At 37.0% G+C, this 13,624-nt stretch overlaps 2 protein-coding genes across 2 annotated transcripts in view; one reads left to right on the top strand and one right to left on the bottom strand.

Annotated features, from left to right (window-relative positions):
• The window catches only part of LOC150085496 (protein tyrosine phosphatase type IVA 1-like), a 170,263-nt gene extending 169,094 nt beyond the window's left edge, over positions 1–1,169 (bottom strand). Inside the window, exon 1 of the mRNA XM_090374081.1 lies at positions 1,081–1,169. The gene's annotated coding sequence lies outside the window, so the exon portion shown is untranslated. The remainder of the gene's footprint in view (positions 1–1,080) is intronic.
• The window catches only part of LOC150085495 (sphingomyelin phosphodiesterase-like), a 78,685-nt gene extending 71,697 nt beyond the window's left edge, over positions 1–6,988 (top strand). The window contains exon 15 of the mRNA XM_090374577.1: positions 6,865–6,988. Within this exon, the coding sequence (XP_090230703.1) occupies positions 6,865–6,988 (124 nt within the window). The remainder of the gene's footprint in view (positions 1–6,864) is intronic.
• Positions 6,989–13,624: the final 6,636 nt, after the last annotated feature.

The raw sequence follows: 13,624 nt of genomic DNA, 5'->3' as shown, positions 1-13,624 counted from the left end.
AAAATTTGAATGGAAGGCCATTCAGAAACACTGCCAGGAATTGAGGAGTAGCTTGTTGTTTGTTTGTTATTTGGTTTTTAGGAGCATTAGCAACTAAGGCCATATTGCTCCGGGGATATGCGGTGGTCATTCCCTGACCTTTCCCCAGCCTCCGTATTTGGTGGTCACGGGCTCGAATCCCGGTCTAATCAAGAAGCGTGTGCTACGCACTGCTGCTCCTGTCCACCTGGCTACGAAGGCGCCTGAGGAGTAGCGTAAACAAAATGCCAAAGCAGCATTGAGTGATAACACGTCTAAAAGAATGAGACTGAATTAGGTGGCTATTTCTCAACTCGCCTAGAACATCTCCATGTTCATTCTCAATTACCCGAAAAAAGCTGTGCATCATTATTTTTCCAGAATTCTCTGTTTAGAGAGGTGCTTCAAAATCCTCTGATAAAAAAAAAAAAGTTTTAAATTTGTTTTGCGATGAAATGGTTATTTCTGGAAAAGTTAAATTTCCGTAAGATCAGTACGTGAAAACATGCTGGATAATGTTTCTATTAAAATAAGCATTGCTGTCCTGTCTCGAAAAAGGACGCATAGATTAAGGTAGGTATAGGTTACGCATAGGTTAGTCTCGCTCATGTTTCAGTATCGCTTTCTCGAAGATCCTGAATCTTCTGGGATTAACGATTTTGATGCTCGAGAATTCAGTGCGCTACTTTTATCTAATTAAGTTTATGCAAAGAATCTCCGATACAACTCTTACAATAACTACAACTACTTGTTACCATGTGCTCAGAGAACTATTTTAAGAATTAAATTCCGCGTCATTTTTATCATTCTTCTCCTTACTATTAAACCATCAGTATGGAGAAGAATGATAAATTTTACAAATAAGGAAATTTTCATTATTTTCACAGTATGAATTAAGCCATAAAAACTTTAAAAAGCCGATAAAACATAATTTATGTTCCTGTGATGTACAAACATAAGAAACAAAAACCAAATATGGCTGCTACGGTCATACACACACCATAAAGAAAATAGGAACTAATTAAATACACTCTTCAAAATTACTGATATTAGCTGACTTACCTTGAATTTTGGCTGATGAGGTCCAACATGCACAAAAGTTATAGGGAGTGTGTTCTAATACCCAGTGACATAACTAGGGTATGGTGAATGTGGCCCTGAATGGGATTGAAGAAAAGACTCAGAATAACTGAATTTATAGGTCATTTAAAAATATAATTACAACTATTCTCTAATCAATTATTCAAAATTAGTTAACTGATATATAATCAAAATATTAATTAACGCAAATTAATTAAACAATATTAATATATAGTTTAATTTTTATTAAATTATTATTGAATAATAAAAGCGACTTAAATTCAGTTCAATTTAATATTAAGCAGCAATTTAAGGAAACATTGATGAGAAGTAAAAGTGCATTTTTGATATTCGATCTAATTCCCCTTGCCCCCCAAAAAAAACTAGATGCCAGTACTCTCCATAAAAGTAGTTTCAGGTTTCCCTAAGTAGGTATGTAGTTTGAGAGTGGGCATTTTCGTGCAACCTCCTCGGTCAAAAAGCCTAGATGCATGATATTTACTGCCTTGTACAAACGTTTGGGGATACTGTGACATATCACACTATCCCAAAACGTTTATTGTCTCACCATGTTGAAGACAGTCAGTCAACAACGGTCCGTGAGTAAATCCAATGAACATTAACTGGAATTTCCCTGGTGCTGGAGACGAGCAATGGTTACATTGCACATTTATGTTTGGGAATATAGTGACGGACCATAATTCATTCTTATAAACAATAAAGTTGAGATGTTCAATTCCCCTGTTGATATCAACTGAGATGTTGAAAACTTATGGTTTTGATTTTTTTTCCCTTGGAATGACCAATAGCGCAAACTGTGCATATTTTCTTAAGCAGTGCTTCCCATAAAAATGTCTCGTATGTAGAACACAAGGGGGTCAGCGAAGAGGTTGTTGTTGTTGTTGTTATTTGGTTTTTAGGAGCATTAGCAACTAAGGCCATATTGCTCCTGGATATGCGGTGGTCATTCCTGACCTTTCCGCATCCTCCGTATTTGGTGGTGACGGGCTAGAAAGCGAAGAGGACCAAAAGTGTGCGAGTGAGGAATACAATGACCCATTGTGTAGAAATTAGTTTTATTACAATTTTACCACAGTGAGGTTAATAGTTACAACAAGAGTAACAACATATTGGTGTTCTCAAGCGATTAAATCCTTATTAGGAGACGCATGTACATTCCAAATCAATTTGTTACTCGCTGCTGGTCCTGTGCTCACCTCACTTTCTTCTTCCCTTCAAAGAAATTTACCCCACACCTCTTTAGGAAATTTCTTTAATTACAAGCGTACTCGGTAATTCACCATAAAATTACAGGAAAATACTTTTAATTCTTGAATTTCTCAAAAATTCAACTTTTGAGAAATTTTATTTTAGCTCGGATATCTCATTTTATTAGTTAGGCGCTGCGCAAATTATGAATGGGTTCCGTCTCAAAAGCTCGTTCGTTAACTCAGTTGTTCTGAATCGTCCGTTTCTGAAGTGCGAAACCAGTACACGGCCCTGATCCGTAAACGAAAACAAGAATCCTGGCAACACCCGTCATCACCACTGGCAATACCGACCCCTGGGGAGTGGTGTACAAGATCACTACAAACAAACTACCCAGGGGAGAGGCCACTACTGCAACCAAGTTATTACAACGTACGGAAGCAACATACTGGCGGCAATCCATAACAAACATTTTGGACGCCATCCTACATCCAGTAACAAGCCTAATCACTCAGGAACAAAAATTCCTCTGTGCAGAGACTGGGACATACCACACTGAAGAGAAGGAATCTCCTTTTGATTAGGAGAACTACAAACTGCTGCGGCCCTAATCAAAGCCAGGAAATGCCCAAGACCGGACATGCTGGAGCTGGAGATTATAGAGAAAACAGTGGAGTGTGCCTCCGAGTTAATACTTCATCTATTCAATACCTGTCTACGTGATGGTCACTACCCAACAGATTGGAAGTCGGCCAACGTAAAATTAATCCTGAAGAACCCGACGAAACCACCTGAACTCCCGCACTCATACCGTCCCATCGCTCTCCTGTCGGTACTTAGTAAATTCTATGTAGTGTTTACTTAGTCGGTACTTAGTAAATTCTATGTAGTGTTTGAGAAGTCTTACAGACTTCTCAAACACTACAACAATACAAACATGGCTTCTCACAGACAATTTGGATTCAAAACGGTACACTCCACAATCTCCTTGAAGCAGTAGGAACTACCCAAAAGAAATACTTTCTGGTCATTGCTGTCGACTTTGCTGGGGTGTTCGACTCATTTTGGTGGCCGAGCGTCCTGGGCAGACTGCGCTAATCAAAGCTTCCAGTAAACCTATATAACTCAATCAAAAGCTACCTTTCCAACAGGTGCAATCACTGTCAATGCTCCATATATGAAAATCACCAGACAGGTCTACAGAGGATGCCCACAGGGCTCGGTTCTGGGCTCATTCTTATAGAATCGTCCTTGATGAATTCCTTGGCATGGATCTGGGAGAGGTCACCTCTCAGGCTTATGCCGATTATCTTATTATCACCGTTACCGGCGATTCTAGGGCACGACTGAAGACTTTGGCGAATAATGCACTACAGAAGCTACAGGACTGGGCTAAACACCAAAACCTCACTATCTCTGCCACCAAAATATATTCTATTTTTCTCAAAGGAAGCCTCAATGAAGCCAAACTGCCACAAATAAAAACTGACAACAGGACCATAAAATTCTCCACTCAACTTAAGTATCTAGAAGTTATCCTTGACAGCAAACTAAATTTTCATAAATACCTAAGAAGAAAGATACGCAATTACACCGCCCTTTTCGCCAGAGTCTCCAGACGGGACTGAGGACACAATAGGTACGCTGTCCTTATTCTATAAAGCGGTATTTACCCCGATTATAACGTACGCAGCAGGCATCTGGTACCCGAAAGCCATCACTGTTACTGGTAGAGGAATTCTCGACTCTCTGCAAAGGAACATCCTGCTCGCCATTACCCGTGCTTGCTGCACTGTCAGTACCCATACTCTGCAAATCCTGGCAGGCGGCATGCCACTGGACCTGGAGGTGGTCCGCTGTAGACTACTGTTCCACCTCTCCAAAGCAAATTCCAAGACCATCTTCGACTTCACAATAGACCCCGCAAATGACAAAATAGCAGAAAAGAAGCGTCTCCTCACGCATCTGCAGCAGAAGTGGCAAGCGAGATGGACTACTTCCAACAAACGTGAAATCACTAGAAAGTTCTTTCCTTACATTAACAGGGTATTCTCCATGCTTCTCCCCTGGTTTTCACCTGGTCTTTATGCTACATACCTGTTAACTGGCCATGGATCATTAAAAGGCAAACTGACGGCCCTGGGAATCATCGATGATCCCACTTGCACCTGTAGTGGGACTGAGAGTTGGTCGCATCTTATGTACGACTGCCCCTTGTATGAGGATCTCCGCTGCACCTTCATCACGTCCTTGACCTACATACCCAAAGATCAAGAAACACTTGCTTGATAGTATGGAGGCATATACAGCTTTTACGCGTTTCGCACAAGAGCTCTTCAGCCGAAGGAAATCCTTATCTACAGTACCGGCACCACAACGGTCCCAGGGAAGACAACAGATGGTTTGAGACCATGATGTACTTCCATCCAGACTAGACAGTCCTGGACTTGACCGTCACACCATCAAACAGACAACTATCTGACGATTGGAGTTTGATAGCTACCATTGGATTGACTTAAACCTCTGGATTAGACACCACCCGGACTTGACAGAGGTGCCAAATGGCAATCCTATCTGTGCTCCATTGTACAGTCACTTTCGACCCTATTCTTTCCCCTTTCTTCGCCTTCGCCTGATGGAACTGAGTGTCCATTGACTGCTTGGGGATGCCTTCGCCTATATCCCCTTTCTCTTACTTTCATTCCCCCTCTTCTTCTGTACACTCTGTATTACCTCACTCTATCTAATCGCTTTATTATTATTATTATTATTATTATTTATTTTTCTTTTTCTTTTATTACTATTTTATTATTTATTTTTTATTTTATTTTAATTAATATTTTTATTTTTTATTATTTATTTATTTATTATTATTATTTTTTAACTTGGTCTCCGCTCAGGAAGCTGACGGGACCCTGACGGAGACTAGCCAGAGAATTATGGACAGCCTGGCTACCTCCTAGTGGTGTGTGCGGGCAACGTGGGGTTCCACCAGGGACTCTGCGGCCAAATGTCAGGACATACAACAGAACCCAACACAATACTGCACATTCAACACACAACAGTTTTCTGGCATTTACAGTAATACTGTATTTCTTCACTGTGTATATATGGCGCAGATGTGGGAAACCATAGGTGGCGCCTGACCCTAACACTATGCACACTATAAATAGTGATTAGCTCTTCAGAGTATCCTGAAAAAGTCTATTTAATCCATGATGTAGTCAAAATCAGGGTCCATTTAGACACTTTCAGGGTCAGTGGCTGCATCCACCCCAAAATGAGCCCTGGCTAAAATAGTATATATTTGTAATGAAAAAAGAAAAAAAAAAAAAAAATAGCAGAAATCAATACTAGTTTTGTTTAATTAGTTGCCATTAATAAAACAAAAAAAGTTACAAAAATGAAAAAGAAATATGCTCTTTTTATATATGTTACTATAAAAGCCGAAAATTCAAGTGAAGCCTAGGATTTCCCAATTAGCTTTGGTAACAGCCCGAAATTAGGACTTTTACCAACTTGTTTTAGAAAAGGTCCAAAATTTAGAACTCGAAATTCAAAAAAAAAAAATAAATAATTGTTCTACATTTTTTAATTCCTTCATGGTTCATTCACTGTTTCCATTTTTAAACAAAGACATGGGGGGGGGGTATCCATCTCTATTCCCGCCGCAATATTGTCTGTGTAGCATATTCACTATAATTGGAATGTTAAAAGTCTGAAATATCAAAAAATATTCCACATCAATGGTTTATTCACTTTTCCCATTTTTAAACGAGCGCATAGGGTGATATATCACCCTATGTGCTTATGTGCTTAAGTTACAGAACTTCTATCAGATAATGGAAATTTCGGACTTTTAACCAATCCGCTTTGGTAAAAATCTAAATTTGGGGCTTTTATCAAAGAGAATTTGTAAATCCTAGGATGTACCGGATTTCGGGCTTTTACAGTAACATATACACAGATTTTTAAGTTTTCAATTTCTTTGAATGCGGTGTGCGGGCAGGGATTTCCTCTCAGAGCCATAAAAGCTGCTTAAAATACTTTAAAGTCACAGCTGTTAATTTAAATGAGTGACTTTGTCAGGTCATGTGACTGTATATCGCTCTTACAGAACAAGATTAATAATCAGTCATAAATGGCCATTCGGACGCCATCTAACAACAGCAATTAAACCTACCGTAAAATACATTTGACACAGACGCTGTGGCGAAACTACCATACCATCATATCAGCAACTGAAAGTGGGGCTTTAAAGTCAGGGGAACCGACGACTGGTTTAGCATGTTTGTTAAAGATCACGTGGAAGCCGTTAATAAATCTGGTGGCGGGAAAAATTTATGGTTTCATACCCGCACCCAAGAACAACCTTTCATACCTCAAGGCTCAGTCTATTCTTGTTCCACCCCTGTTCATTACTATGGGTATTTCATCTGTTTTTCATTTAATGTCATATACAGTGTTTATATTTTACTTCTAGAGAATATTGCAGTTTATATAAACTGGAAATCATCAGGGATTAGTAACTAATATCTTAATCTTCTCTTCCTCTAGGCACTTCTATCATTTGAGTGATTATCATACAGATCTCTGTAGTGGAACATGCAAAAGTGAACTTCTGTGCAGACTGAAGAGTGGCCGATCTCATGATTCTTCTCTTTGTCATGGCCTTCTGTAAAACGAATGTGCATGTTTACTGGAAATGGTGGAGGAATGCTTTCAGGAATGATCTTTAGTGAAAGCAATGCGTGTTTATGGAAATATGGATTTCAACTTCTAGCGAAGAAGAAATTACAACCCTTCTTAAGTGCGAGGGTTCCGGAGATGAGAAAATATCCATGAGCGTACATAAAGAATGCAGAATGATGCTTGAAAGTGATGAGAACTCCTAAGAATCAATAGAGTAGGCGTACACATGTCTGTTTCAAAGCAATTAAATATAAAATTGTTGACTTGCAAGTTGTAGTATCGAGTATACATGACTTGCAAGTTGTAGTATCGCGTATGCATGACTTGCAAGTTGTAGTATCGAGTATGCATGACTTGCAAGTTGGAGTATCGAGTATGCATGAATGTAGAAAGTACCATCTCGCTGAGTGCCTGGCTATATCACTCATGCTTCTAGCGAATATAACTCTCTTTAAACCGTATCGGCCACCTTTTGCTCAATTTTATTTTACATATTTGGAATGCCCTCATCATCATCAGACATTTTCAATCCAGTGCAGGATGAAGGCCTCTCCAGCAACTTTCCAGTTTCTTCTGTTTTGTGCAACGGCCATCCATTTACTACCCACAAACGCATGAATTTCATCTGTCCATCTCTGTTGTTGTCTTCCAGGTTTTCTTCTAGCTCCTCTTGGGTACCATTCTGTTATTTTCTTAGTCCATCTGTCATCATGTCTTCGAGCTATGTGTGCTGCCTAAGACCATTTTAGTTCTTTAGTTTTGATAAGAATGTCCTTTACTTGAGTTTGCTGCCTAATCCATGTGTTTCTCTTCTTATCTAACATTCTGATTCCCAATATAATTCGTTCCATTCTTCGTTGGGTAGTTCTCAGCTTCTCTTCCATTCTTTTAGTGAGTGCCCAAGTTTCACTTGCATAAGTCATGGTGGGGAGTATACATTTGTTCATTATTTTACGTTTCAGACAAATTGGGATATTGCTCTTCAGTATGTGACTATATTTCCTGAATGCTATCCATCCAAAATTTATTCTTCTCTTGACTTCCAGCCATATATCATTATTACAGCTAATGACTTGTCCCTGATAAGTATATGACTCCACCTTTTCAATTACTGCTCCTTCAATCATTATATCCCTTTCTGTGGCATACTTGTTCATCATTACTTTTGTTTTAGCCATATTCATCTTTAGTCCAAAATCCTTACTAACTATGCATAACTGATTAAGATTTTCCTCTAATTCTTTGGGATCGTGGCTTATGACCACAATGTCATCTGCAAATCGCAAATGGTTTAGGTACTCTCCATTCACATTGACTCCTTTCTGCGACCAGTCTAATCTTCTGAAAGCTCCTTCAAGGGCAGCAGTAAACAACTTCGGAGATATTGTGTCTCCTTGTCGAACTCCTTTCTCAATTTTAAATTTGCTACTGTCTTTGTCTAGTCTAATAAAGGAGGTAGCATTCTCATATATTTTCTTCAAAATCATAATATATGGGGTATCTATGCCTTGTCTTTCCAGTGCCCGAAACATTTCTTTATGCTGTATGGAGTCAAATGCCTTTTCATAATCTACAAGTGCCAAGCATAATGGTGTTTTATATTCATTTGCGTTCTCCATTAGCTGTGACATTACATGAAGGTGATCCAAAGTTGAGAATCCTGTCCTAAAGCCAGCTTGCTCTTTAGAATGTCCTGCATAACTGTAGTTAGGAAGAATTTCTTAACTCCTTTTCCGATGGCAGATTAAGAGCACGAAGATTTTTCAATAGGAAGATTTTTTATTTCAAAGTAACTGGTAGTTAGAAATTTCCAAAACAAAAAAAAAAAAAAAAAAGCATAAAGAGGAATCTGAATCATATTATAGTAAAGTGTGAGCTCCTTAATATAACGATAATTAAAAAAGAAAGAGCATATAATTATATAACTATTACCTATAGAAGTTAAAATTACAACAGCTATTAGGTAAGAAATTTATACAATATATTTGACAGACGTTCTAAAACCATCCCGACTATTATTTAATACTCAAATCATTATTTTTTTTCATTTTATTTTCGTTTACAGTTTGAAATTTTCAACATTAAACACAATGCAAGGGCAGCTTTAAGAAATTCTTATCGTATATCTAGTTTAATCATGTAAAGTGAATGGTAATTAGATGAATAAACAGTAACATTTCGGCACCTTTACCAGAAAAGCATAAAAATCTGCAAAACATATTTTTTGAAGAAAGTTTCACTGCAGTTTATTGCAGGACCTGAACGATGGGTCGCCAATATAGCGCAAATAAACAGAAAAGCATAACATCTGTTGGAAGACTATGATGTTGTTTTATATTTTATGAAAGAAAAATAAAAAATATGTATTTTGATTTTTCATTATATAAATAGTGTACCAGTACCACGTGATATTGCAGATAATTTCACTGATGCTATCCATCTCAAATAAGGGAATGCGGGAGAGGTGCATGACTTTTTAAAGTGATTTAATGTCTATTAAAACAGTATTTATTCATTATTTTAATATAGTAAATAATTTATTTAAATAAATAAATTTTCTGTTTATACTCCGGGACGAACACGTGGTCACAGTAGTTCACGAGACCAATTTATTATCTTTTGTAATATATATAAATAGGTAATAGATCTTATATATTTTTCCTAAAAACTAACCAGTTTTATTATATTAAAAGAAACAAACGTGTTCGGACGTCTCTACTTCATCCTGCTGGAGAGTTGCCGCGCCTTTAAAGAAACGATACCGCATCAATAATTTAATTTAAAATGTTTTTATTTCTAATATTTTCTCTTCTATATGAGTTGCACACACTTCCCTAAATTGTACATTTTTCATGGAACCATTCTTTTTTATTTAATTCGTTTGATACAATTATCTTTCCCTTTAACAGTAAACTCGTTCTCTTAACGGTCTTCACAGCTTATCAGTTTCTTCTGATAAGTCTGAATTATTTTCAGATTGTTTGTTTGAAATTCTGCTTTCTTCTCTTTCTCTTTTCTTCATTTCATTTCATTGCTTTCTTTTTATCAATTTTTCTTGTTTGGAAAGTTTCTGACTATAAACTTTCCTTTATTAAATGTTTTCTGTTAATTTTATTTATTTATTTACTGCATAACTTCATCCCGGTACGGCAGCAAATGCTAGCGGGAAATATTTCAAGATGCACTTGTATTCTCTACCTTGTGAACTCCTCTGACCCAATATAACCGTCTTGAGGTATAAACAAGTTGTTGTTTTTGTAGTATGGTTTAAGAAGAGTACATTGCTCCGTGTATATTGCCTGTAAATAATTGCGCGTGTTCTAAGATCAACTGTCTGTTTGCTGGATGAAAAACCCGAGTTTCTGGGTGAAAAAACCCTGCTACCTTCGCCTTAGAGCGACTCTTGCTCAGTTGGCAGGAATGCCGTCCTTTCTGCACCGGGTGAAAAAGATCTGCGTTCGAGTCCCGTTAATGAGGGGAGGAATTTTCACGAATTTTATATATATGTATATATATATAATTTATATTTATTTATTAAAAAAACAAATAAAAATGCCAGCAGCATGGCAAGACAGAACAGCGAAAATTGTAAAATTATACATAACGATCAAACCAAAAGGGAGGCAAGAGAATAAAATTATTGCAGCAGAAACTCTCGAAGATAATTTAGAAGTCTAAATACAATAAAATAAAATAAATTAAAACAAAAACAGAAATAGACTGACCATTATGCCCCATCTCAACAGAGGCTTGTGGTCCTCTGTTGAGACGGGGCATAATGGTCAGTCTATTTCTGTTTTTGTTTTAATTTATTTTATTTTATTGTAGTTGTTCCCATCTCTGCTCGTGATATTTCACATAAATTTGGACCTGGTGCCCGTCAGAGGGGGCGCCGTTAAATTTCATTTAATTGGCTATTTAAAATTTAATTGATTATATTTTATTATCTTTGTATTTAGACTTCCAAATTATCTTCGACAGTTTCTGCTGGAATAATTTTATTCTCTTCCCTCCCTTTTGGTTTGATCGTTATGTATAATTTCACAATTTTCGCTCTTCTGTCTTGCCATGCTGCTGGCATTTTTATTTATTTTTTTTATCATTATTCTCACTTAAGTTTATATCTCAAGCATCATGTAGAGGAAAATGCTTTCTGCTTCCTCTGATGTATGCTTTACCCCTTTCTTATGTAAGATTCAGTTTTCAATTATTTCAAATATTATTCAAATATAAGTATATATATATATATATATATATGTGTGTGCGTGTGTGTGTGTGTGTGTGTGTGTGTGTGTGTTTTCATATCTTACCTGGTCGCCTCATCCTACCATATATCGCTACATTCCTTATCCATTTAGTCAAGTTCACTTCTGGTGAATACCATAGATTCAATAGGTTTAAACAAAAATCTTCTTCTTCACACTTTCTACATACGAGATATATATACTGTATACCTTAGTTAATTTTATTATATGGTATCTATCTGTAGGGAATTAGGTGTATAAGGACCAAACTAACAAGTTAGTAAAAGAAAACTAGCTTCAGTCTGGATGGCCTATATTCTAAAGGTGAAAGCTAATAATAGAATGTAAAGGAGAATAGAATTTAGAATAATATATATAAAATTCTTCCATTTGGTTTCTGCTGGAATAATTTTATTCTCTTCCCTCCCTTTTGGTTTGATCGTCTTCTACTTCATCAGGGGCAGACTGATAGCCAGACTAAAAGAATGTCTCATACATATCCGTTTCTGTTTCCCCCCATACCAGTTTTGCCTGAGTTTAACCCTCAGGTAATTGTAAAGAAAATAAATGCGAGATGGTAATATGTATTAAGTTTAAATTTTGTAAAATTATTGTCAGAATCAGCAAACTGGGATAGGCGACACAAAGCCCAACGGTATGTATCAGCTTAAATGCGAATAGGTCCCTACCTCCTGCTTGTACTGTGGGGGTCAGACTGAAAAAGAGATCATATTCCCGCCTTCAGGTTGTCTTATGTGTGCTAACTAAACTGTAGTGCGCAGCCGGGCCTTTCATGAACTGTGGCGTGATGGTGAAATTGCTGTAGGCAATATGCCCCATGTACCTGCAAATGTTCTGATGGCCTTAAGAGGGTTTTTGGATGTTAATCTGAGTTAGTGGAAGGGGATGCCTATAGAGGCAGTAGGAACCTATATGAACGAAAAGATGTGTTAATGCAAATAAAAGAAGTTTGTTAATGAAAAAAATAAATAAATAAAAAAAAAGGAAAATGCTATCCTCTGGACAAATAGTCTTCAGTAAGAACACAATATATATATATATATTGTATATAGAAAAAATGGAATCTTTTAGAATAGGAAAAATAAAAAAAAAATTTTAAGAGGAACAAATTGAACTCTTCACTGGAGAATCTGGCAATGTTAAAAATGTGACTGAGGTTGATGGGATTGGATAATCCGGCGCGTCAAAGAAGTGGATGCCAGCTAATAACATTCTAATTTTGATTAGAATGTTATTGTGATTTTCCAATTCTGCAGATGATTCTGCGATTGGAAAAGTGGTCAGGAATGGTTAGGACAATATGAATAAACTCCTGGCCAGACTAAGCGAATTCTGCAGGCGCAAACTTTCCGTAAAAGGTATTCTGCCTGAAATCTTGTAATTCTTAATTTTATGATTAGCATGCATTTGTTTATTGATTAAGGGAGAAATTTTTTTCCTTAAGCTCGAGATGCTTACTATCAGTTGTGTTCGGTGAACGTGGTACTTGCTTCCACGCAGTTCTAATTTATTAAGGTCTATCTGTTACAAGAGATTATTTACTCTTTCTTTTACAGTGTATATTTTTTTATCTTTTCTAATTTGAATTTATTTTTTTTTAGTTAACAGAATTACATATTATTAGTGTTTTTGAATGAACTCTAGTGAGCGCTATCGCCATCTAAAATTGACAAAGTTTTACTAGCAACTGGTTTATATTTAAATTCAAGGGTATTTATTCAAGGGACAATTCAATTCATGTGCTTTCATAACCTCCTTCCTTATCTATTTAATATATATATCTAATAACAGGTTAAAACTAAATAATTTGGGTAAAACATGATAGTACAATCTACAACAAATGCAAACTGAAACACTAAAATTTTCATTGCTACTTATCGAGAAATCAACGGCCTGAAAACTACCCCTTGAAAATAATACAAGGCAATGGTTAGACCGGATTTGGAACACTCAGATCAGGCCAAGAGACCGTACTTAAAACAGACATAACACTTCTGGAGAGGGTTCAGAGAAGGGTGACCAGATTGGTTACGAGTGCAAAGCGAGAGTGGGCATTGATGTATGGACTGCAAAGTTTGACAGCTCGACATCTAAGGAGAAATACGATTGAGGTGTATAAGGCACTGAAGGGTTGAGCAAAATGAATCCGGAGGTTTGTTCACCTTCGTGGGTGAGAAACGAACCAGAGGACACAAATATAAAATCTCAGGGAATAACAGAAGATTAGATCTCAAGAAGTTCACCTATGGGCAGGGTTGTGGGGTTGTCGAAAATCGGAATAAATTGCCTCACAGCGTCGTGGAGGCAGTGAGTCTGACTAAGTTTAAGGCAGAATTGGATTATTACCTTGTAGGAATATG

The sequence above is a fragment of the Mastigoproctus giganteus genome, chromosome 5 (assembly GCF_048544385.1).
Source record: "Mastigoproctus giganteus isolate SK-2022 chromosome 5, ASM4854438v1, whole genome shotgun sequence".
NCBI lineage: Eukaryota > Metazoa > Arthropoda > Arachnida > Uropygi > Thelyphonidae > Mastigoproctus > Mastigoproctus giganteus.
Note: the sequence above shows the minus strand (reverse complement) of the source record. Positions and strands in the feature narration are given on the sequence as shown.